General features: G+C 33.8%; 1 protein-coding gene across 1 annotated transcript in view; it reads left to right on the top strand.

Moving 5' to 3' along the window:
- Positions 1 to 603: 603 nt before the first annotated feature.
- Positions 604 to 25,992, top strand: part of LOC105339079 (microtubule-associated protein futsch) — a 51,949-nt gene continuing 26,560 nt past the window's right edge. The window contains exons 1-13 of the mRNA XM_034458542.2: positions 604 to 822; positions 1,856 to 1,948; positions 5,944 to 6,007; positions 17,390 to 17,622; positions 18,645 to 18,794; positions 20,069 to 20,153; positions 20,895 to 20,940; positions 21,947 to 22,027; positions 22,318 to 22,427; positions 22,859 to 22,973; positions 23,662 to 23,734; positions 24,176 to 24,460; positions 24,781 to 24,938. Coding sequence (XP_034314433.2) covers positions 804 to 822; positions 1,856 to 1,948; positions 5,944 to 6,007; positions 17,390 to 17,622; positions 18,645 to 18,794; positions 20,069 to 20,153; positions 20,895 to 20,940; positions 21,947 to 22,027; positions 22,318 to 22,427; positions 22,859 to 22,973; positions 23,662 to 23,734; positions 24,176 to 24,460; positions 24,781 to 24,938 — 1,512 coding nt within the window. The 5' untranslated portion in view covers positions 604 to 803. The remainder of the gene's footprint in view (positions 823 to 1,855; positions 1,949 to 5,943; positions 6,008 to 17,389; positions 17,623 to 18,644; positions 18,795 to 20,068; positions 20,154 to 20,894; positions 20,941 to 21,946; positions 22,028 to 22,317; positions 22,428 to 22,858; positions 22,974 to 23,661; positions 23,735 to 24,175; positions 24,461 to 24,780; positions 24,939 to 25,992) is intronic.

Below are 25,992 nucleotides of genomic sequence, written 5' to 3'. Positions count from 1 at the left end.
AAAGAGATACAACTTGGGTGTGCTTTGGCAAGAAAACTTGCGCAAAAAGCATTGAGATTACAACGTGGATATTTGAAAGAAAAGAAAAGTTTAACCTATATTATATAATAAAAAAAAATTGCCAAGAATTAACCTATATTATATAATTTAAAAAATTTGCCAAGAATTTTTACGAGAGCTTCATCTTGATTAAATTTGGTGATCTAAAACCGTCATTGCCATTGGCAATGTAGAGATACTTCATCGCAACGAAAATAAACTGATGGGCCATCGGAATTGATCATTAACACATAGTTACAGCTCGCGGCAAGAAGAATGAAAATCTGTTTATATCCTTGTGGTAAATAAAAAGAATTCAGAAATATTTTGTTTGAAATCTATTCATTGACCCCCGTAGGTAAAAAAAAAATTAACGGTTTAATAAAAAGACGTGCTAATTGCGAAAATCGAGAGATTACAAGACAAATTAAATATTTAATCTGCGCTGTTGTTAAAATGTAAACATAAACACAGCTACACCTGTATTTTGTGTTTACGCGCTGTGAATTTGGGTTTCCCCGTTGACACTTTTTTCGCGGAGGGGCGCAGTTTCACTGTAGCGTAGAAAATCACACACGCCGATGTGCGCGACTATCGAGTCCATGCTTGGATAAACTCGAAAAAAAAGGTTATGTTATGAATGGATTTACTACACAGGTAAACGTGTGGTAGTACAAGCCGTGTCTCTGCTATGGATTAAATTCTAACTTTCTGGGATTTCTCTTAATGACTTGGATTTAATAAATGAAGAATTTTGTGCAAGCATGGAGCGACAAGACACAGGTAAGATTAGGACTGCATCGTAATATTGTAATCATTGGTGTTTTTAGGGGAGAGAAAACGAATATTTACAAAACACGGCCATGGGACGGGATTTTCCGGGTATATTCGGTGACACAGTTTTTGTAAACACCTGTCCCTTGTTTGACAACTTTTACCAATCCTTTGAGAAAAAAAAAGACCAGTGGACGCCATAAAAAAAAGGCAATGGAAAATCTCAAGAAACTTGTCGTAATACATGTATTGGTGTAACTGAGATCTCTATTGAAATGTTAATTTATCATTATACCCCAGTGTAAAAACAACTTTATTTTTGCATGGTGCCCCGCATTGAAATTCTATATATGTTGACTCAAAGGTGCTATTGTATAAGTGAAAGCGTTGGAACCGTATTAGAAATTGTAGAATTTGATTTCTGACTTTGATATAGCGAGAAAAAAATGGGAAGGGTAAAGTTTTAGCAAAATGTATTATTGGTATGGCTTTGCAAGAGAGGCAGCAAGAGAGGAAGGAGGGGGGGGGGGGGGGGTCTGTATATAATCCGTTTTGGACCAACATGAAATTCGTTAACATATGTGAGACTGAGAGAACAGATTTTACTCAATTGATTTTACCTTGTGGTACTGGTCTGCAAAACATGACAGTCACGACAAAAATCAATATTTGTCTACAAAGGTTGCTCACAGATGAGATTGAATTTAAAGAAAGATGAATAATTCCATCAGCTAAACATAGTAATATTTTTTACTGGCATAAGACACTCCAAATAATTTTCAAAGAACAGAATTCAATATTTTAGTAGTAAATGAAATTTGTTTTTTACAAAGTACTTCTATAAGCTAATCAGACATCCATTTATAGCAAGATTTTCCTGCTAAAAACCAGCTGTTAATTATAAAACATAATATGTTTATAATCTTTATATATATACAATGAGTATGTTCATATCAGCTGTTATAACACTTGAAACATAATTTCTTTCAACTGTGATAAATATACATTGTACCGCCATATTCCTGTTGTTTTTTGTTTACAGAGGCCGAGGTGTGGCCAGATATCTCCCAATCAGAACTTTGTCAACACACCATACTCTTCTACAGCCAAGGCCCTCTCAATGGACACCTCACAGGTAAATAAAAAATTACAGGTATACCCGTACATGACCCCCCCCCTTCCCCCACCCCTCGATACACTTTCTCCATGCATTCTTTAGAAAAATAGATTTCAATGCTCTTCTGTAACATAGAATGATAGTTTATTCAATAGTTTATTTACAACATGACCTTCATTTCTGAAACAATGTAGACTTTTCAGGGTGTAGGAATTTGTTATATCAAATTTCTTGTATAATTCCTATTATACCATTGCAAAAATTTGGATCATGTTTTGAGTAATGCTAAGCTTGTTTCAGCTTGTTTGATATTTAATTAATAATTAAGAGAATTAACAGGCCAATTTACAATTTCTAAAACCAGTGAAAGCTAATCATACCATGCTTGTAATCTAGACCGATTTTGACTTTTTTTCGATCAAGTTCTAGTGAAATTCGATACAAGTTTCAAGTAACTTTTAGAAACTAAAGCACTGCATAAAAATTAGATATAGCAGAGTCTTTTGAAAAATGAATTGTGTCAGATGCAGCCAAAGTAGTGTTAGTCATACAGAGTAGGTGAAATGCTGAGTGCTTTACATGAATTAAAATTAAGATGGCTTGATAGTCGTGGCCATTTTTAGACTGTATTGATCTCCGTAAGAAGAAGAGCTCTATATATAAAAATATAGGAAAATACCTAAATTTGAAAGTTAAAATACATGTATATGGATTTTTTCTTTACTAAGTAATAGTTTAAAGAAAAATAAATTATATCTTAAACTTTTATGTCTGCAGTCTGATGGTTAATTTGTTGACTATCCAGCCTCCTTAATTATCTTTGTGCATTAGACTGCAGCATACCAACTGCTTTGGACCACCTGTTACAGTAAATATATTCAATTTATAGTATGCGTTCCATGTACCGGTACTTGTCATAAAAACGGAAATTTCCCGTCGGCTGTTACCATAGTAATTTTTTATGCCAGTTTAAATGTTTATAGTATTGGCATCAAATTAAGGCCTTGAACTTCATAAAATATGAATATAATAAAGATTTATAACGGGGTATTATGGTATAAATAACCTAACTTATTGATATCAAATTAGTTACTTTTAATCATCCAATTTTGATATTTTAGAAAAACTAAGAAATGGATTAAAGATTATAGTTAAAAGATTTATTCTTCTTTAAGATTATTTCATACAATATTATCATCTTAATCACAAGTTTTCTTTTCAAGAAGGAACAAGCCAATAATTCACAAACCCCTGGTGGTCTGTAAGCTAGGATAAATTAACAAGCTAATTTGTCTCCAAGAAAAAGAACATAGTCTCTAATTGTCTAATATGCAACCAAAAATTATGTCATTTCTTATAGTCAATAGAGGCTCATATTTGGCATTCCACATTAAAAAAAAATGCCTTTGTGCATAAACCTCTGCATGCTTGTATAGGGAACAAGGACATTATTATAACCCCTTTTCTGAACTATATACATACAATGTATATATACATGTATTATAAGGAAAATAGCAGGCAGATCCTGGGGGATGTTATAAAGAAATCACTTCCTAGTGTGTGTATGTGCTAGTGACAACCCTCACCCCCAGGACACATACCAACAAATAACCTGTTACCAGAGCTTGTGTATTTACAAGCTGCACAGGCTTGCCTTGATCTGTCATGTACAGGTCGTCATGTAAACAATATCATTAGACACCTCTTAGAACACACCTGCAAAACCTCTGGAACTGCCCGTACATAGCTGGTGGTGCTCAAAGGTTCCACAATGCATCTTCTAGTATGTTTGCCAGAAAAAATCATTATAAACTCAAAGTTCATGCTATTCCTGATCTAGAGTAAGGCCAGCCTGCATGGCTTTCTCTTAAAATAAATAGTATTTTTATATTTATGTTCGAACTTTACTGAAAATGGGTAATGTTTCCTATATCTCTGGTTCTATATAAATGCACATACCGGTAGTACATATGTACTTTTATATGCTATGTACTTGTATTGAATTTGATATCTCAATTCTGCTTTATACTTTGCGATACTTCTATGATTTCAGATATTAAAATAAAGTAATGCATCTACATATATATTTTAGGTTATTTACTGTTAGTTTTGACAGTTGAATTATCAAAATCTTTATTTTTATTGATAAAAAGGCTACACTCACCTTCACTTATCTTTACTTTGCTATGCTATATTAGATTATAAATTAATTAATTAAATTTTTAACAAATTATTTTGTCAAATGTCAGCATGTAAATAATTTTTTTTGAAATAGGTCCAAAGGCCATCCAATCTTTTACAAATTGACGCCAATGCTTTGTCTTTCTGTTGTCTCTGTGTATATAACTGGTTGCCTGTCTATTGTGAATTATTTAAGCCCTGATGAACTGTCCCCCATTTAGGCCACAGTGGTTAACTGTAGTTTTATAGAATATCTCAACAGATATTTGTAAAACTGTCAAAGTTTTAAAGCCCTGATACTCAGCAAATCCACTCACAAAAGATCTTTGATCGACCTAGGACATTTCTGGTGTTAGATCAAGACCCCAGGTTGTTTCATGGACTGCTATCGTCTCTTCCTTGGATTGCTATCGTCTCTTCCTTGCATTGCTATCTCTTCTCTTAGGATTGCTATTCACTCCTCCTTGAATTGTTTTTCACTCCTCCTAGAATTGCTATCCACTCCCCCCTTGGTTTGCTATCGAATCCTCCTCAGATTGCTATCCACTCCCCCCTTGGTTTGCTATCGAATCCTCCTCAGATTGCTATCCACTCCTCTCTTGGATTGCTATCAACTTCGCCATGGATTGCTATCCAATCAACCTTGGATTGCTATTCCCCCACCTTTGATCGCTATCCCCCACCTTTTATCCCTATCCCCCTCCTTGGATTGCTATCCACCTCATTGGATTGCTATCCCCCTCCTTGGATTGCTATCCACCTCCTTGGATAGCAATCCACCTCCTTGGATTGCTATCCACCTCCTTGGATTGCTATCCACCTCTTTTAATTGCAACTTGCCTTGGATTGTTATCCCCCCTCCTCGGATTGCTATCCACCCCTCCTTGGATTGCTATCCAATTCTCCTCAATCCACTCATAACATTTCTTAGTCTTCTTTTCTTAAAATGACTTTTTCTCTCTGAGTGTCCTTTATTTTGTATGGTATACATGTATTTGAACTGGTTTGTGCAAGATGTGGAAGTGTGTTGAGGTCTTTTTGAATTGCAGGTCTTGTGGTCGGGAGTAATAAAGCGTTATCTAGAACTGTTGTCACTTTGTTGTTAGAACCTAAAGCTGCCAGTTTTATTGTGCAATTTTCATGATAAAATGTGATACGAGATAAGTCTGCATTGACATATGCATCATTAGGTGTTTACAGAATTTCGATATCTTGAATCAAATCGCAAGACGTCAAAGAGATCAAGCATGTTTTAAAACAGTCCTTGGTTTTGTTTGTTTCTAAATGGTTATATTAGTTTTAATTTCTTTTATTGATAATTAATTCTATCACATGGTAGAATAGAATAGATTGGTAAAATAAGATGGGATGACACATTTGCACCAGTAGTTGACATAGTCAAGGGTCCTCGACCATATTGGCGATTTTGTTAAACATATCATCACCCATATCTCCTTGAAGCACTTAGAGATGATTTTAATGCATAGAATGTTCAACTTATTACACTATATGCAGAATTTACAAGAGCACTGCATTGATTTGTGGAGTAGCAAGTAAATCCGTGTATATTTGTATGACATTCATGTTCCAAGCATGCAGTAAGCAAAATGTCAAGTCCTCATTTAGCTTGCATGGATAGGTGTTTGGAGCAAATGGTGATGTCGAAATAAATTAGGAATGTAGATAATTTCTATTTGGTGTTGACATTTCATTTTCTAGAAACCACAACTTTAAGCATGTGACCTGGTTGTGGAAATAAGTATGTAATTACAAAATGTTGGATGTATACCAGAGATTATGTAATAGTTGTGTTTTTTATGTCATCTTTGTAGGGGAGAGAGCCAGAGATGTCTTTCTTCACTCCAGATTGCCGCTTACTGTATTGAGTAAAATTTGGTAAGTACTAAATAAGTCCAAATCTAAGCTTTCTCATATGATACCGATATTTGAATGCTTCAGAGGAATGAGACACATAAACAACTCTCCCCCCCCCCCCATCCCATGAAAAGACAGCTAGAAAAAACAGTAGAATAATCCGGTAAATTATGCAATTTTCCAGCCTATAGTCTCTATATTGAGTTACAATATACTTTTTTAAAGACTATAGAATTTTAAAGGCTATAAGTTTGCATATGATGAAAAGGTATGATGAAAGAAGACAATTTTCAATGAAAGATATCTCCGCTTTGATAACAATTAAAGGGATGGCCCTAACATGTACTTCAGTTAAGGTGACATACTATTTTTACATTGCATGTACTATATCAGTAATTCAATAAAAAGAATTTTCATAGAATGGTATGAATAAAAGGCAGACTGATAGACATCGCAAACAGTTGTGTCGAGTTCAATTCAGCATTGGGCGTATATGAGTTCTCTATCTGGGGAAGTCAATTTTCGTAGAATTGTAAAGCCACCTCAAGCTCTTGGTTGACAATGATCACTGCTGGCATCAATATCAACACAAATATTTACTGTACATATAGCAAGCTCTTCACATACAATCTACACAGCTGTGTGAACTGTGTGTAGTCCTCGGGTCTCAGGCTTCTTTGGTTGCTAGACATGTCATTGAAGGCAATTGCATTTTTATTTTGCTAATAAAAGATAATATTGTAAGAATTCGCTTACATTTAAAAGTGTCTAGATTACATGACAGGACTATTATTGTTCTGCTCTCGAAATGACAGGAAGAATATTCAGCTGTCAGATTATTTACAGATTTTTGTCATAAGCTGGTTGTAATGCTATTTTACTTGAATATTTTTTTTTTGGGGGGGGGGGGGGTTTATTTCATGAAAATGACCATAGCATTAGTGGTTATACCTTAAAAGATCTGAAATACACTCTTACAAAATACACGTTATAGAAGAGAAGCTGATGAATAAATATAGTAGTTGAAGCCATTGAAAGAAATTGATCTACATATACGGTTTGTCATATAACTTCATCCTGGTGTACCCACTGCCCATATCAAATACAAGACTAAATGTCCACTCCAGTGATATGTCATAATTTGACAGAACTTTAAAGTAACTCGTCAGCTATCTTATGGTTTTTCCGACTATACACCTGAAAGCGGGCGTTATGAAAATTGTCAAGATATGTCGTACGCATTCCCATGTAGCATGCATAATGTCATTCAGAGGAGGATTTTTATAAGGGGTATTGATAAGTTATAATATATGTATAAGCATTCTTTTGCTGGATTTTTTCTGAACCATGAGATTGTCAGAGCTAGACTTTATTAGCCTCCTATTTCTTGGCAGCTCCAGGAATTGGTGATATCAAGTGAAATATTTAAAGAGAATTGAAATGAAAAGAAAAAAAATCATGTACTTGCAGTTAATGTGCAGATTAAAATGGGCATATTTTTAGTACATATATTTATAATGCCTCTTTTACTAGATTTTGTTCAACAAACCTTTTTACTTAAATTTTAGTTTTAAGTTTTTTTTAATAATTAGTCTTGTATTTCATTCCTAAATCTGCTCAAATGGATCAAAAAGGGGGAAATGAATATCTTTTCAAAGTAATTGGAATTCTGAAGGCTAGCTCTTAGGAAAATGATGGATGTAGGTTGTGTAAAGTTGTCCATCTTGTAGTGACAAAATGACAGGAGGAAGTCACTCAAACTCACCCATGTCTGTCACTCGGGACACCAGCTACATGCCTTCTGTCAGATAGACCTGAGTGGTGCATGTATCAGCTTATGAACCTCCATGTGGACATGTCAACTTGTAGCACATGTATCTCTTTGATGAACCCTGTTGCTCTGTCATATACAGAAACATGTATCACAGATACAGCAACCTATATCAGATGCAACATCATATATCACAGATACAGCATCGTGTATCACAAATACAACATTATGCATCACAAATATAGCAACATGTACCATAGACCTAGCAACTTGTATCGCATATACATCATCATGTATCACAGATACATCAACATGTACAGACACATCAACATGTATCACAGATACAGCAACCTATATCAGATGCAACATCATATATCACAGATACAGCATCGTGTATCACAAATACAACATTATGCATCACAGATATAGCAACATGTACCACAGACCTAGCATCATTTATCACATATACAGCATCATGTATCACACATACAGCAACATGTATCACATATACAGCATCATGTATCACACATACAGCAACATGTATCACACATACAGCAACATGTATCACAGATACAGCAACATGTATCACATATACAGCATCATGTATCACAGATACAGCATCATGTATCACGGATACAGCATCACGTATCACAGATACAACATCATGTATATCACAGACACATCAACATGTATCACACATACAGCAACATGTATCACACATACAGCAACATGTATCACATATACAGCATCATGTATCACGGATACAGCATCATGTATCACAGACACATCAACATGTATTGGATACATATCGTGTATGAAATATTGTATGTATCAAGAAAAAAATAGGGTTTTTTATTCTGAATAATTGAATGATAATAATTAATTAAATGTTCACATAATGACATAGCAGTATGTTGTTATTCTGTTGTCAATATGTATTATTATACAACATATATAGAAGTCAGATAATCTGGGAATCATCATCATTGTCACCCTATTGAATATCTTCTATAGTGTGCATTGAAAGCCCATCCCAACATAATCCTTTTAAGTTAGGTTACTTGGGTATTACTTGATGAATAAATGTAAATCCATATTGTCATTATCATCCATATTCTGCATTTTGCAAGTCAATCCGAATAAGTGGATTATCACCATACTTCTGTACATATCAAAATGTTTTTGTATGTAAATTACATTAACATTCTGTGTGGCTTGTATACCGGTATATACCGCAGGCAACTTCATTTATCTTAAAGTTGTTCCTCATACCATAGAAAATTGTGACAAGTTGTGAATTTTGATGTACTGACGTTTGGTTTTAGAAACTTAGAAACAATTACACAACCTTAAGAGTTATAGTAATTAAGTTGATTTAAAAAAACAAAAACAAACATTTTTACCATCATAATACAGGATTGATAGATATATGTGTTACATTTTAAATTAGTTGTACGTTTCTTCTTTCTTAGATGTACGTTATGTGACCTTGGATTCTCTGATTACGTAGCTTACCGTCATCTTGTATGTAATCAGTAAGGTTCCTGTGTAAAGATAGCATCTCACTAGCAATTTGTCACTTAGAAATAAATGTTACCTCAGGGGAATTAAAACATTAAAACATCAAGTCATTTCTCGCAGAAATCATTTAGTTTAAACATTATTTATCCTGGGGGTGGGGTGGGAGAGGTGGCCTTGGTTTATTTGTAAATTTGCATTTTGATTATGTGGATAATCAGTATTTAAAGCTGCATGCATGCTTGAGGAAATGTAATGTTGGATAAGATGTTATGAAGGACCTTTTCACTTTGGTTAAAATTATGTTTTATTTAGGGAAGGGGTTTTATTATCTTTATGCAATGTACCTTGTACTTGTTTATTTTCACTGATACCTAATTTTCTCTTTTTTCAAGATCACTTTTACATTGCAAAAATACAACTTTCAAAATTTAAGTTATATATACAGTATTGAATGCTGTGTAAAAAAAAATTTTAAGCAAATAAAATAAGTCTATAGATTTATCCTGTTTATTGCAATTTTTGTGAAATGCAAAAAAAAAATGGATATACGGTAATAATGTCTCCATATTTCTTATCTGGGAAATCAGAGAGATTTGACTTGTCATTATTTTGTTGCCCTCGTAAAGAAACTGGTCTACATATCGTACAGGAGATCTATAAAATGACAACTTTACTCAATCAAAAACAAATTCCATGACCTTTTTTCACTGAGAATCTTGTCAAAATGAAGATCCTCAACACATTCAATTTCTTTCTTTTTTATCTCGTAAGAAATCGTAGGCAAGGTGTCGAGGATCGGGATGGCTTGGTTCTTGTATAAGGGCCTTTGTCCTGTCTATTTGCTAGGTATGCAAATAATCCAGTATTTGACCATCTTGTTCATGGTACATTGAACTGAGTTGTGAACAAGATGAATTGGTTCACTTGAGGGTGGTGAGCAAATGTTTTCATCTGTTTGTGTATTCAGTAAGTACGAATGTCAAAAAATAATAAAATGGAGATAATGTTTCTTTTTGTTTGCACATGGATGTTGAGCAATTATGAAACGTAGATAGTGATGCATATTGAAATCTTTGAAGCAAGGAAATTGGACGTAAACTTTTACTAAGATAATATTGTCTATTTCTCAAATGTATTATAGGCTTGATTTATTTTTGAGTTCTTTTTATGAACATGTATCCCCAAGTGCCCTTCCTATTTAAACTGGATTTCACTTTTTTTTCAGCTGAATATTTATTAAATCATGAAGAGTTCACGAACATGTATGTGTAACGCTATTTTTTTTTTGGTTGAAAGTCGTAGCAATAAAACTGTTGTATTCGAAAGTTTTTGACCCTCCACAATTAATTTAACTGTCAGGTATAAAGGAGTGAGATCTGAGATTTCCATTGTTTGTTTGGGATTACTACTGTTTTAGTAGAGAAGGGCAGTAGGATCAAAATCTCTGATGAATTGGGATTTGATTAGTGGCACTTACGAGCAATCTCGGCAGGGCATTGGTCAGAGTTTTAAACAAATAACTTTCTCCTGATGGCACTAACAAATAGATTTTATGGTGTCTTTGATTTGTATTTGGGGCTAAAATGTTCATTTATCATAATTACAAAGTTATTTAACATGTATTACTCACATTTTACATTAACATTATTATTTTTATTGATGTCAATAAAAGTAGATACAATTTGTAAATATTATGAAAAAAATATGGTTGCAGGCAAATTGGGAGAACAAATTTAAAAATTCCATCAGGATCTAGAGGATTATCTGAAAGCTTTTTAAAAATTCAGTGTGTCAATATAAGGCATTTACCAGTCTGAATATTTCACATTGTGTTTGACAATTGGAGGGAGAAACGAAAAATCTGTCTTAAGACTGTATGTTCTAGCTGACACACTTTTAATAATTATTTATAGTTATTAAATATATGGTAGTGGTTTTATGTGTCAGGAAGAATTTAATGTAGCTCATGACAGAAATTCTGTTCTTGTTGTGAACTTTGGCAAATGATATCGAAAATGGTGTACCTGCATGAAGCAAATATAGAGTCAGACACTATTTGTTAGACTGAGAATGTTTCTAAATTCGAAGTGCCATATGATTTTTTCCAATGAAAAATTTTCTAAGTCCAACTCTCCAGATTATTTACGTATAATTTCCAGATCATTTACAGATTTTTTTCTGCATTTCCATATTAATTTTCTCCACATGTTGTCCATATTTAAAATGCGGGAAAAACTAAATCTGGAGATCTGAGATTACCATGTAAAAATAAAAAGGTTGAACTTTACCCTTTTTACGTAAGATGAAGTATATACATGCATTGGATAGAGTTGTTTAATTTGATACATAAAAATAGTTTAGTCTTTTTATAGCATATGATTTAATACAAGAGCCCTGTGGTATCTTTAGGCCAGGGGTAAGGAGACCTTATACCCTAGACTCCTGTTAATAGCTCACTCCTTTATTGTTCAGTGTTATCAATGTTATCAGCTTGTAGTTGTACTGAAAAAAGGTATCTGGTACGATACATTCACACCTATTTATTCTCGTGTGAGAATCAATTGCTTAATCAGTTAAGGAGTTGAAAAGACGGAATAGTATCGATAAAATGCAAATTGAGCACTGTGTTTAAATATCTGTCCTATCGGAGTTAAGGAATGGCTGATTGATTAAGATGGAAGCTGTAATGATTTGTATGTCAAATATTTGTGTCGAGTTACCGGCACGACGTCTTCTGATCATGTACTTCTTGCTCAGAGGCTTTGGAGATTGACATCTTTACATTCTGTTAACTCGGCCGTCCCCGAAGATTCACAGTCGAATTCTCGCATGACTGTGTCTCTAAGTCTCTTGTCTTCTCTTATTGGTGTCAGTGCTGGTAGCTATAAGAATTCTAAAAGTTTATATCAGTTGGAAGACTTATGTCTGAATATGTATTCATATAAACAAACTCTAAAGATGAGAGGTAGTAAGTGTTTGGTGTTCTACCCGCCAGTGGGTATCCCTTGAGAAATATGACAATAACTCCCACCCCACCCCAACAATGTACAGGAGCCAAAACAAAAGAGTTTTAAATAAAGAAGGGGGGGGGGCTTAACAGTTTGAGCATAGTTTATTTAATGATGTTGAATCCAAGTTCATGTATCACATAAAGCAGAATAACTTTTTATTAAAGAAAATTTTGAATGTTTGCAAGTACTTGCTGGTGCCTCTCACATGGAATCAAATGTTTATCCTCATGAATGACTACATGTGAACAAATGTACCTGGTACTCTGAAGTTGGATACATGAAAAAACAGTCACTGTGTTTAAATTGATATTGGTGATATATTGCATGTATGGTAAATAGAATAGTCCTTAATCGCTATGATTGATGGATGTATGAAGTTTGATGGGGTTAATTAATAGGGAAATGAAAGATACGATGGTAGTTGGATACATATAAATTTTAAGGAACAGAGGGTAAATGGTTACGACCAATGGATGGATTATCATGGAGACTTGCTCCAATACAAGAGGAGACATGTTGGTAACATGATACTAAGAATTTTACAATGCAGTACTCAGGGGTAGGTTTCTAGAACCATGAAAGAATAAACCTACTGTTAGACGGATAATGCTAGCAAGGCCTTGTAATTATCAGAATTGTAACACTCGATAATAGAAAAAAAGAATCTTTGTATGTAAGTCTTTCTGAAGCTTCAAAATGACAAGAATGTGAGCATAGAGTAACTTTATTAGTGAAACATGCAAACTCTGCCCCGCTGCCTATAGAATATCAGAGGGGGGTGGAGCAATAGAGACCCTGAGTCATACTAATTGGTCATTAGCTTCGACAGCTACAATTACATCGGCTATTGTAGTGGGTATACCTTTATTTTTTTTAAAGGAACATGATATGGTATTGTATTTGTGCAGGTTTGGTTTTCCATTGTCGAAGTGGTTTTAGAATTTTTGTATCATTTTGGTCATCGATTACAAATTCCATCTTGCTATTAGCTTTCACAATCTCGATTTTGAACCTGTGGTTTTGTTGTCTTCCACCATTTACACAAAGCTGATAGCATGCAGTTGATGATTCAGATTAAATGTAATGCATCATGATATACAATATTCTGGTATCAAGAAAATTGTCTAATTAGCTTCTCAGGAGACATTATTTTGCAGTTTATTACATGTAGCAGTTTGAATTATGACCTACATGTATAAGGGGGCTTATTGAAAAGAACCTTAGAATACTACATATATACCCGGTATATTGATGGTGTTTTGGTAATTGACAATTTTACTTCATATTGAATGCCACTAAGAGCACTGTGTTCAATATAGTGTGTTAGTTATTTGTAATATTTTGCAAAGAATAATCTTATGAGTGCCTTGGGGTATATATATCAAACCAAAGTTTAGCCAACATCAAAATGATATGCTTAACTTTTAAAGAAATTATTAATCTTTTAATCCTTTGTTGGATTAAGCAGTCAGTATTTCATGAACACTTAAGTTGCTTGAACTTCTGTGCACTGTACATGCCTCGATCAATTCTTAGTCTTAATGTCTAGGCCAACTTGGGTATAGTTGAGTGCATGTAAATAGAGGAGACAAATTAAATATCCTTGTAACATGTATTGAAAACAAGATATATGGATGGCAATTTTAGAATTTTTATTGTAGAAAAAGCTAAAAAAAAAAAAAAAAAAAAAAAATGCAAATTACATCAATGGCAGACATCTTATTTTGTCTTGGTTCACATATCTTGCAAAAAGAGGTGAAGAAGAAAAGGATGAGCTGTTCAGTTGTAGATGTGCCTGCCGATTATGCCGACAGATATTGTGGACGTGTTCCAATCTGCGTAGATCTTGTCAACTTTGTCACACCTTTCTGTGTGTAGTGCAGAGTTTGCACCCTAAGTTTATCTTGAGTGATTTAAATCTACCCTGCCATCAAAAAGAGAATGGTCGTAGCCAAGTCTGTCAAAGTTCAGCGGGGGTTATCAACGGAGGATGTAGGAATGGAACCGGGAGAGACATCTTGTCAATGCAGGGCGGGTCTGACTGTCTCCCGTACTCAATATGGAATTACCTGTATCGATGAAAGGCAAACAAGTAGTTGACAAATTGATATTTGATTCAACACCTGTTGGTGTTGTAAATTAGCTGAATTGCCAAAAAATATAGCATTTTTATCTATTTCATATGCTGCAAGAAATCGATATATATATTAAGCATAAAAAGAAAGTGGTATTATATTCAGCTTTCAACATAAATTCAATGGAATTAGGGAAATAATTCACTTTTATATGTTCTAACATCATAGTCATACAAGATTAAAGTAGTGGTAATAATAAAAGCAAATTTCATAAATCTAGTTTTTAAATAAAAAAATGCAATACCAGTATGGCAACTACCATTATGGACATGAATAGAAATGAAATATACAAGTAAGGCAAAACATCGGTACCATTTAAGGACACATCAAAGGACTGTTCATATCTGTGACAGGTTTCCCAGGGTCCAAAATAGCTTTACTACAGCCACAGTCTGTATTTTTATAGGATTACAGAGAAAATCTATGACCATCATCATTTACATTGCTCAGAGCTAGAGCATGGTCAATGTGAACATTCCCTTTGTCTTAAAGGATAATTACCTGTAAATCAGGTGAAAAAAAATCTATCAGAATTTATTATCTGGTTGTAGTTATCCAGTCTATTTTCCTTCAGGAAATACGTTTGTAAAGTTGTAAAAGCCCCCCCATATGTCGTAGTTTTTATTTCTGAAATTGATTTTTATTTTCTGTTATCTTAATGTCCCGATGTTGTCTCCTGTGTCTGAAAGTTATGGTATAAAACCATAGAGTGACGCGACTCTGCATATTGTATTCAGGTAGTTTGACCATTGATTAGGGCCATAGCCAAACATTGATTCGCCTGGTATTAATAATCACAGTCCTAATAGATTTTTATCAGAGAAACTTAATTGATTAACTGGGCTGTATAAACTCTCGAGAGCTCAAGCATCGTTTTTATCATTACGGACTTCCTGCTCTTTATAGTGCAGTATCAGAAGACATGATAAGAAATGTTCGGATCCTTAGATACGCCATTACCCACCTTTCCCAATATCAGGAATTCCCTTAATGCAAAAGGTTTTTGCTGGTGTACCCAAATTTATGTGTTTCAACCCGCAAGTTTTATTTTGGTGGAAGATGTGATAGCTATAGCTGGATTTGGCCTATTTTCATTAATTTCGTACTCTATAAGGTAATAAGCCCATGAGATAAGGACCGTGCCCTTGATATAGACTCATTAATTCGAACAGCGAATGCAGCTCCTTTCAGGCTCCACCATTACCCCAGGTGCATTACAAATGACCGCTTTATTTGGCGGCATTGTGTCAAGATTTAGATTTCGCAGCAGAAGTTCAAAGGTGTGTGATTGGAAGTCGTTTTCCGAATAACACTGCCATCAATTGAAGAGAACACATTAAAAATTTAATGGGGCTTGGTATTGAGTTCATTCAATGGGGGTTTTTGCTATTCAGGGTATCTTGCTAACGCTCGAGTCTGAGCCCCGTAATAAGCGAAACTTCTACAACTTTCCACAGGTAACAGACATGTCAATACCTAGCTTTGATATATACATTTAGGTGACAAGTAAATGAATTTATGGTCATTGCTTCTTTATGAATCAGTCGATCACATTATCAGACAAAGCTGTTACAATGCTTTTCATTAGCTGACATTTTAACATTGAGTAGTGAAGGGTCACTCACTCATAATATAAAGCTTAATACTGTTTCAAAGAAATAGCTTCAACTCAAGTGAATTGAGATCAATTTCCCCTTATATTCTAGTAATTCTTTGACAAAACCTTTCCCTCAGACTTTGAGATACCGGTAATTGGATGTGTAAAGAAAAAAATTGGTTTTCTTTTTCGTTCTTTTGCTACATGAGGTTGTGTCATTTTTAGCTAATTCTAAAATGAACATAAAAATGGGTATTTTTTGTGTGTTTACAAATTAAATTATAGTTTACTTATGTTGATCTCATAATGTTTTCAGTTCTTACATACAAAAGCATCATTTGGCACCAATTCATGGCATTCTGTGGAGTTAATATAATAGTTCTGATGTTACAATAGTTAATGAAAATTTCATGGGACAATTTGTCTGAGTAAACTCTATCGATTATGGTGCTCGTTTGACCCACAACCAGTAAATGTCCATGAAGTTTGATATTTTATAGACAGCCTTTTAAGCTTGATGTATGGCGGTAAAAACCCAGCAATGAACAAGTGCCTTCTGTATTTTATTCCTCCTCAATGTTGACACAATCCCATTCCTTCTTAAATACCAAGAAATGTAGACCTCGTTCAAAAAGGAAATATTTTATTGCCCGTATTTTTGTTTAAAATGTAGCCAGTGCTTAATCACAGTTAATTTCTTTTTGGATTCAAAATATTTGAATTGAGTTCTGTTTGTAGTTTCTGATAAAACTTTCAATGCTTGGTAAGCAACCTGAGAGTTTGTGATCGTATTGTTGAGAACCTATATCAACACTCATACCGCGATACCGGGTATTAAACATTTATCTCACTGACAAATCTGAATTGTCGTGTTGACAATTTGAGTTCTGTATAATAATGGTAGACATTGCGTGATGATATCCTGTTAATATACAAATATTTTACTAAGGTACAGAAGTTTTAATCGGGGGATATTGACATACTTATTTGTATTCATTCATGACAAATAGGCCTTGCTGCTTTAAAACTTTAAATGCAGTTCTTGAAGTCTATTCAAGTATGGCCAATCCCTGGCTGATCCCACAGAAACTGACTTTTCATGGCCTTTCTTCTGCCGAACATTATCCCAAAGAACTTTCATTGTTCTCCTGAAGGAATTTAGAATATGACAAAGGATTTTTTTTTATTTCTATGTTTTGACACTAATGAATACACATTTTTTTAAACAAATACTTTTTTACTTTAAATTTTACGGTCAAGAATATCTTAGTCATGATACATAAGTGGGTCAGCGATTATCATATTAAGGTACAGGTAGTATAGACAAAGGGAAGCAACTCTTATGTTCTTATGTCTCTATTTTTGTAGGAACTTGGCTGATGTCAGTAATGATAACCTAATGAACGTCAGTGAGTTCATTGTGGCACTGCATCTGATCAATGGCGTTCTGGGAGGAAAACAAGTCCCCAAAGTCCTACCAGAGAATTTGGAGGTTCCCAGTCAGGAGGAGGTGCCCATTGAGGTCCCCTCTGTATCTGAAAGAGAGGCTTACAACACGGTCTTCCAGAAATGTGACCAGTCTGGAAAGGGTCATATTAATGGTGAGATCAGTGACAAATTCATTTTTTCTACTCTATAAAGTTGGGAATACTGCATGAACTTTTCTATCACAATTACATATATTTTTGGCAATACCTTTTATACCAGTACTTACTTGAAAATTTCTTACCAATTTAACCCCTGGCAAGTCACTTTCATCCATATATATTTAAAAAAATCTTCTAAATTGCATAGGATTTTGAGGCTCTTTGTATACAGGGTCTTAAAAAAACCCACCATAAATGTTAGATTGACTGTTATCCAATGCCTTAAAGGGGCATAATTCCACACGATTAGTGGACCACTATTGTCGCCCAATAAAATGGTCCAGACTTCAAAGTTTTGACCATGAGCAAAGATTTACTGCTTTTCAACGAAGATTTCAATTACTGTGTGAAAAATAGAATGTGTTGAGTGATATTTCCTCAGGATATCAGATCAAGTAGCAGCGAAGTACTGTAAGGAAACATAAAATGGTTTTACAGAGGAACTTAATACCTTCTTCTGTATATACCAATGAAATCTATACCTGTATTTAAAGTGATTTATTGGTTACTGTAAATGCCTTATTTGTTGCAAAGCTTAAAATTCTTATTTGATGCATTTTTATTACTTTTATGAGGAAATTGTTTATCCTGCAAATATCTGGGGAATACTGGTAGTAGCTTAAAATTGTTCGACATTCAGTTGCATAATTCTTGAAGGCCAATTACCAATAGTCCAAGCTTGGATGCGTAGTAGTACATGTTATATTGTAACTCCTGTCTGTCAAAGCATTCTTTACTGTTGTTTTACCATTTCTGAAATGTCATGTCAATCTAAGGATTTAAGTATTCAAAAAAAAATTCTTGCAAAGCATATATACCCAGTGGTGATTAACTGCCCTGGCCCATATATCTGAAAATAAATTGAGAGAATCAATCCCCACTCCACCCCCACCCCTAAATCTGAATGACACTTCAAGCATCACTTATTTTGGTAGCTCCTTTTTTCATGTAAAAGTAATTTAAAGGATTTTTTACAGGTGAAGATGCAGTGGAAATTTTCAAGGCTTCAAAGCTGGAATCAGAAAAATTGGCCTCTGTTTGGGATTGGAGTGACCTGAACAGAGATGGTCGGTTAAGCAGAGACGAGTGGGTCGTGGCCTGCCATCTCTTACGGCATCTGAAAAATGGTCAGTGTTATGCTGTCAGTCATTATATATCTGAAAAATGGTCAGTTTATATTGAAGGTCTTAAAATGGGTCATTTGTTATACCAGTAAAGATATTGTTGATACAATATATTGTGTAAAGATACCCTGGTACTAGAACTGTGCTGCTGTGTTGCAGAAAAGGTTTTCCTTCAAAGGGTCCTAAATTGCAGAAAATAATTGACATACCGGTAGACACCTATAGTTTATCAACTCGTTTCTTACAACAGTTTTACCAAATGTTGACACCCCATGAATTTAACCATATAACATAGTTATTACCTACATGTAGCTACATCTACTTTATAAAAGTTGAATGCATAACCCACAGAAATTGCCACTGAGTGTGTCAATGCAGTAGTAAATGGATTTAATAAAGAGAGAGAGGTTCATGTAATGAGTTTATTGACAGAATATTAGAGGTGGCCATTTTTTCTGTGATGTAAAATGTATTGACAATTTAATCCATTGAGTAAAAATTTACAATCAATATGTTCATGGGCAGGCTATAGATTTTTTTTTCTATTCAAGGGAAAGTTCTATTAAGGTTTGTTTTAATTTGAAAGAGGATTCTCATACGTCCACTTTGGTAAGCAAATTTATTAACATTTAATCCAGCGTACTTTGGAAAACATATACAAGTGGATATATTTGATCTTGCTATCAATAAATGGTGTTAACTTTTTTTCAGTCAATTCACTGCATGCATTTATTTTTTTTTGTAATGAAAAAGGAACAATCTATTCGGTCAGAAAATTTTGGATGATAAAATTTATACCCTTATATATACTCAGATTTTAAAATGCATAGTATAGATATAACTCTATATGAACAATGTTGCACACACAAATGGAAATATATTAAAATATGAATGTTATTTTGTTTGGCATCTAAATAAACTCAAAGAGTTTTAAATAATGTGGAATTTTTTAATTGCTCACCAATTTAAATCTGGCCCAGAAAATACAATACATTTTTATCAGAGTTCAAATTTTTTCTTCTCAAGATTCCATTGTCCTGAATTTAAATTCCTGAGGAATAAATAGATGGATTTTTGAGGGCTAATAATGTCAGAATCTGCCTCTATCAAATGTTTAACCCTTTATCAAACAAAACAAAATCAATATCTATTAGGAATACACTTATCTGTCTTTGTGACAAACACAAAAATAATGCAGTTGGACACTTGTACTGTGCTTTTGAAGTTTTGTTTCTTGTGGATTTCTGATAAGTAGATTTTGTTTTTTTCTCTGACAGGGAAATCCTTGAATGGTATAGTGAATCCTTTTGACTTAGTCCCAAACAAAGTGTCTCCAGCTTCACTTCTGGCTCGCAAAACAAAGTAAGTACTGCAGATACTGTGGTTTCATCAATATTCGTTGAATACCAATTTTCGTGGATTTCGTTTGTAAGCTGATTCACGAAATGAAATGTTCATTGAAGTGCAATTTCTATTAACATTTTGTATTGATAGGATCATTGGCCACGAATTTACGTATCCTTGAAACTGTGATTTTCACTTTATCCACGAAAATTGATGCCCTTGAATATTAATAAAACCACAGTATTTTGCGTTATGATAAATGGTCTTTGGGGTGGAGTGAAGTAAGATTGAGATGAGATTTTTAAATTATTTGTTAATATACCAATAATAAGTCTGCAACTTGCGTCAACTTTTACCATAATTTTTTTGCAACTTCATATGGAATATAGATTGATAGGTCAAGGTCATTACCCTTGAATTATAAAAATGTCATTACCATTTTATTTCTATAAAATTTGCAGATTTCAATTTTGTTTCAAGTTAGATTTAAGACAACTATGGTGTTACTGAAGTTTGTTCATGTTGTTCACACTAAGCTATTAATTATCTGAAGTGTTGACACATTTGGAAGGACTGTAGATAAGCCATAGCTCTCTGCTAGGTGTTGTCTTTGTAGCCAGGAATGGACATAACCATGGGACAACTGGATTCTTCATTCTTGTTTGCCTTCATCCCAATCTGTCCTAAACATCCTCCACCTTAGTGTAAAACAATAGATAATAAATCATTCCTAATCTGTTTTCATGTTTCCTGTTTCAGAATTGAAGACTATGAAAAGCACAAACAGAGATTAATGCAACTTAAGGTAAAAAAGAAAGTCTTGAAAAACTTTTTAATTTTCTGCGAGGGTTATTTAAATATATCCTCAAATCAGTAACAATAGGTATTACGTGAGTACTTAATTCAGCGATCCTGCCGTTTCTATCAAATTCTGAGAATATAAAATTGTGAATGCCAAACTTTTATTTTAATTTCTTGCAATTCACAACCGTCAGATGAATTAAAGCAAGATTTTAAAATTTGCGAGGGGTGTTTCTGGCGATTTTATGTGGATGTTTAATTGTCACATTTAATTTGAAATCTCTGGTATCATTAGTTGCTTTATGAAGAAGCATTAATTGCTCCTTATTATACAGATTATCTCATTGAATGAACAAGTGAATGTGCACTGTATAATATATCCCTTGGTCACAACTTGATCAAACTTTAAATGAGATTCCCAAGACATTTGAAATAGTTTCACATACAACTGTAAAGTTTAAGTTGCACATAAATAAGGAGTGCTCTCCCATTTGTCAAACTGTGGTCCCAGAAAAGAAATCCTTGATGTCAGCCATTATTGCCCTCTTTGAACTATTTATTGGTCATAACGTCGGTCAAAAATCTAGAGAGTCCTAGCTGTTAAAATCTTGTTGTTTAAACATGGCTTTGTGAAGTAATGCCCAGCTGAATACAGAAATGTTGAAAGTTTAAATTATGCCAAATAATGCTAGTACATATGAAGAATAACATGCTATGTGTCAGCATTGCTCGAGCCATGGGTGTAAAAGTAAATATGGCTTTGCTGTATCTGAATGGTCTATTTAATGTGTATAACTATTGACCCTTCCAACAGAATAGATCGGGTTATTCATATTATCTCCCATATTACAAAGTCGCCTGGTGAAGGAGTTATTAACAGAAGACCCGAATGACATATTTGTTTTGACCAAAGATTTACAATCTCTTTGAAAAGTCTGTTACACATTGTACAGAGCTTGAAGTACATGTTATATACCCCTCCTGACTTGACCATGTTTTTATTTGTTTAGGAAAAACGGAAAGTGCAAATCGAGCGAGAAAGTCGAAGACTAGAGTTGTTGAAAGAAAAAAAACAACTTCAAGAGGAGCTGGTATAGTTTTTTTTTCTTTACATTAATTTCAGTTGTCAGTTAACAGCTTATATTGCAGCCATTACTGTTCAGTTGTGTTACGGTACCAGTAATTTGTGTTTCAAGCTTTTGTTTGTTCTTTTTCAAATCAATTACCCCAAGTAATTTTGAATTTTAAAGGTAGGAAAATATTTATGATTTTGTACCCCATTTTTATGGCACATGTCGATAAATATTCAGGTGTGAGGACATTTCGTGTGTAGTTTTTAAATTCATTACAAATTCATATATGATGTCATTTTCTGCTGCAGATCACGTATCTGAAAAACAACAATAATGGCCTATTGAGTGAGGAGGAAATCAACCTAATTACCCAGAGTGACAAAGAGAACTTGGAGAAACTCGAAGAAATTGTAGCCAGGTATTTGATTCTTGAAGTATGAGAAAAATCAATCTCATTTATGATAAAGGAAATGTGGGTCTGTAATTTGCTACAGGAAATTCCTGAGAGTGTTATAAAAGTCATTGTTTATATTATCAGAAACTAAGTAGTATACATTTATACTTCATTATAACATTGCCGTTGGGAAACTGAATTCGTGGGGTATCAGTATTTATTTATTTGGCTAATTAATTTTTAAAATGATGTTTCATTGCATGACCTTATAAGATGTTAAAATGTGGAACGTACATCTAGAATAGGCAGTTGGCGCCATTATCAACAATGATGAATGATGGAAGATCTTATGAGTTTCTGTCTAAATATGGAATTCCTGTTTCAGCCCTCTCCATCAACTCAGAGAATTTTCAGTAACTTTGTTTTGTAAGACTGTATATTTTAATATATATTAGGTTGAAGAAGGAGCATGAGCTTGTGAGACAGGAAACAGTTCAGGTGATCCTTGGTGAGCAGAAGTTACAAGCGGAGCATCGTCTGCTCAAAAATGAACTGGATGAACTTACAAAGGTGAGAGGTCAAGGTCATATGAATTCATAAGTTCATGTAAGCTTAGGTATATTAAGACGTTTTGAAATCAATATTTGAAAAATAATTGATTTGAGTAAAATTTTCCTATTTTTTGAAAATATTGTAATGAATTTTTGTAGCTATATTTTATCTACCATTATTTTATAAGGGCATAACATTTAATTTGTATCATGCTGAACATTATTTGTGACCAAATATGCTATCAAATAAATCTGAAGGAATCTACAACAGCAATTACCTCGTATATATCGACTTTTAACCTTTAGGTTTAAGTTACCTTTGGTGTCTACATTTTGAATCATTATAAACTTGACTTTTGACTTGGATTTTCTCTGAACCGAATTTTTCCCACTAAATACCCCAGCTAGACTTTCAGTTGGCACAGGGTAAATACCTAGATATGTTCCTGAGATTAGAGAAACCTGGGTCTACCTGCTAATAATACTCTTAAATCCTATTTATTTGGATGTGCATTTAAAACATGAAAAGCAATCCTTTAGATGATCTATCTTCCTTTGCATGTTTTAATGAACAGATTTTTTTTTAAGTCTGTCCATGAAATTAATTTTTTTGTGGATTGGTCTAAATAATACAATTCACCATTTAGAAATTTAGAACTGGCGCTGATTTTTTGCTCAATCAAGGCATTCTTGTGTTCTGTCTTCAGAGGTTAGGAACTCAGCACACGAAGGCTACAAAAGACCCTGACCCATTCCATCAGCTCTATGAACAGAGAAAAGGTTGGTTTAATCTTCAAAGCGTAATGGCAGTATTTTACTTTGGCCTTCTCACAATATTGTATTTGTTCTAGAAATTTGAAATTTTCAGAAGGCTTTAGAGATAATTTGATGCAATGTAGTGATACAGTGTCCTTTTCATTTAACAAAGGTACAGCTTTGACATAGTAACCTAGCTATATTAGGTGCTTAGAATATGGTATTCTTACCCAAAGCTTTTGGATTCTAGATTTCATTTGATTCAAATGTGAAAATTAGTAGTGTGGGACTTTAAATGCTATAAAATGTAACACAGTAATAGGTTGTAAATGGATTGATAAATTTTAATGTGGAAAAAAAAATCAATCAAGTATTTGGAATTATTTAGTAGAAAGGATTGAATGTTTTAAAGGTTAAACTTTAGGCTAATTTAGTAATTATTTGTATTATACTTGCCTTATCTAGAAGAAAGAAAGAAGAGTAATCTGTCCGAGGGAGAGGAGCCCGAGGTCCATCTGCCATTTAATCCGTTTGACACTGAGTCCCTCCATCATAGTTCTGTCTCAGGCTCTCACCTGTTTCTGAGTCCCAACTCACTGAACAATAACAACACCAAGCACACCCCACAGACTCAGGCACTTCTGGAGAGCCTGAAGGAATTTGGGGAGGATTTTCTTGGAGACTGGTCGAAAGGTTCCACCCCTATGGCCGCTACAGAGGATGAGGACCCAGTGTTTAAAACTGTAGAAGGTGAGGACATTGATGTAAAAAGTTTGAAATAAACTATTTAATTGGTTAAAAAATGTATACTGGTAAATGAAATATTCCAGAAGGTAATGAATTCTTGTAAATAAGATTAATTTTGCTCATTTCTATCTCTGGGCTACCCAGTATTTCGAATTTAAGAAATAGAGATATCAATTGTAAAATAAAACCCTGTATCAAAATGTACACACTTGTAAATTAACAATACTTCTTTGCTCAAGATAACTTGTTCAATAATCTTCACTTTTGATGATTTTCAAGTCATTTATCTTATGCTTAGAGTGCTTTCCCCTTGTATTTTACAGTAAGTCCCCACCAGGACCCATGGGTGGGTCTGAACTGGGGTCAGGACAAGTTGACCTCTCTGAATGACCTCAAATTCAGGGACCTGCACTGTAAACTGGTGGACCTGAGATCCGAATTCCATAAACTCAACCAGAACTCAGGTGGACAACTTGTGTTTGTAAGTACTGTATTTTATACTGAAGTGTTTTATCTCCTCATTTGTACTTGAAACCTCAAGTACCCTCTCCATTGAACAGTCATTGAGTGTATATATACATATTGCTGACTTGTCTCTCTTATCCTTCAAAAGAAGCTATGTTATGGCCTACATATGTACACATGCAGTACATGCATGTATATTATATGACTGAAACCTTTATTAGAAAGCGACAAATAAGATTTTGATTTTTTTGGTTTTAAAAAAGACTATAAAATTGTAGAATAAGGTGCGTCTTTACTTTACCTTAATGATATTGCTTCAATACTGTGCTACAATGTATTTCATTTTTATAGGTTACAGTTATTAAAAATGTGCATGTACAATAATCCTTATCTTAATCCTTATGATTTACCTGCAGGCAAAAAGCAGAAAAATAAATAGAGGTGATAGATTTTTTGGTTAATTACAAAAATATACTTCTAAAGATTAAAGTGATCACTGCAAATAGCTTGTAGCTAATCAGGGTTTTATTTCCTTCAAGAATAGATGCATGAAAAATCCTTTACCTGGATAAAGTACTTTAGACAGTCTCTTAGGTTTTAAAAATTCTCATTCATCTTTGATAGTTTTTAACATATTTTGGATGAGAATTCACATCATATGATGTTTATAATTCTGGAGTTATTTTAAGATTTCTGGTTTGATTCTGACTCAACTAGTAAGCTAGTAACTTCCTCTATCCCTCTAAATTTGTTTAAATACAAGAGGTTGAGCAGACAGCATAAAACAAATGATAATGATTAATACAAGAAGGACATACCGGTAGTCTCAATGTGGTTTAATTAAGTCACATAAATACATTCTAATTGAAACCCGAGAACAAAAAATACAAAAGGGCATTCAAGAATATACCGTATAATCATGATTTAACATTTTTATTAATTCTCCATTTTAATATTTATCATTGTAGAGAAATTCCAAGTATTTACACATTTGTCTATGTACATTGTAAGTCACTTTTAATTATGCAATGCAGTTAATTTGTTTTGTTATATCATATCCATTTAATTTT

This window comes from Magallana gigas, chromosome 7 (assembly GCF_963853765.1).
Source record: "Magallana gigas chromosome 7, xbMagGiga1.1, whole genome shotgun sequence".
Classification (NCBI taxonomy): domain Eukaryota; kingdom Metazoa; phylum Mollusca; class Bivalvia; order Ostreida; family Ostreidae; genus Magallana; species Magallana gigas.
This window is presented reverse-complemented; position numbering and strand designations above follow the sequence as displayed.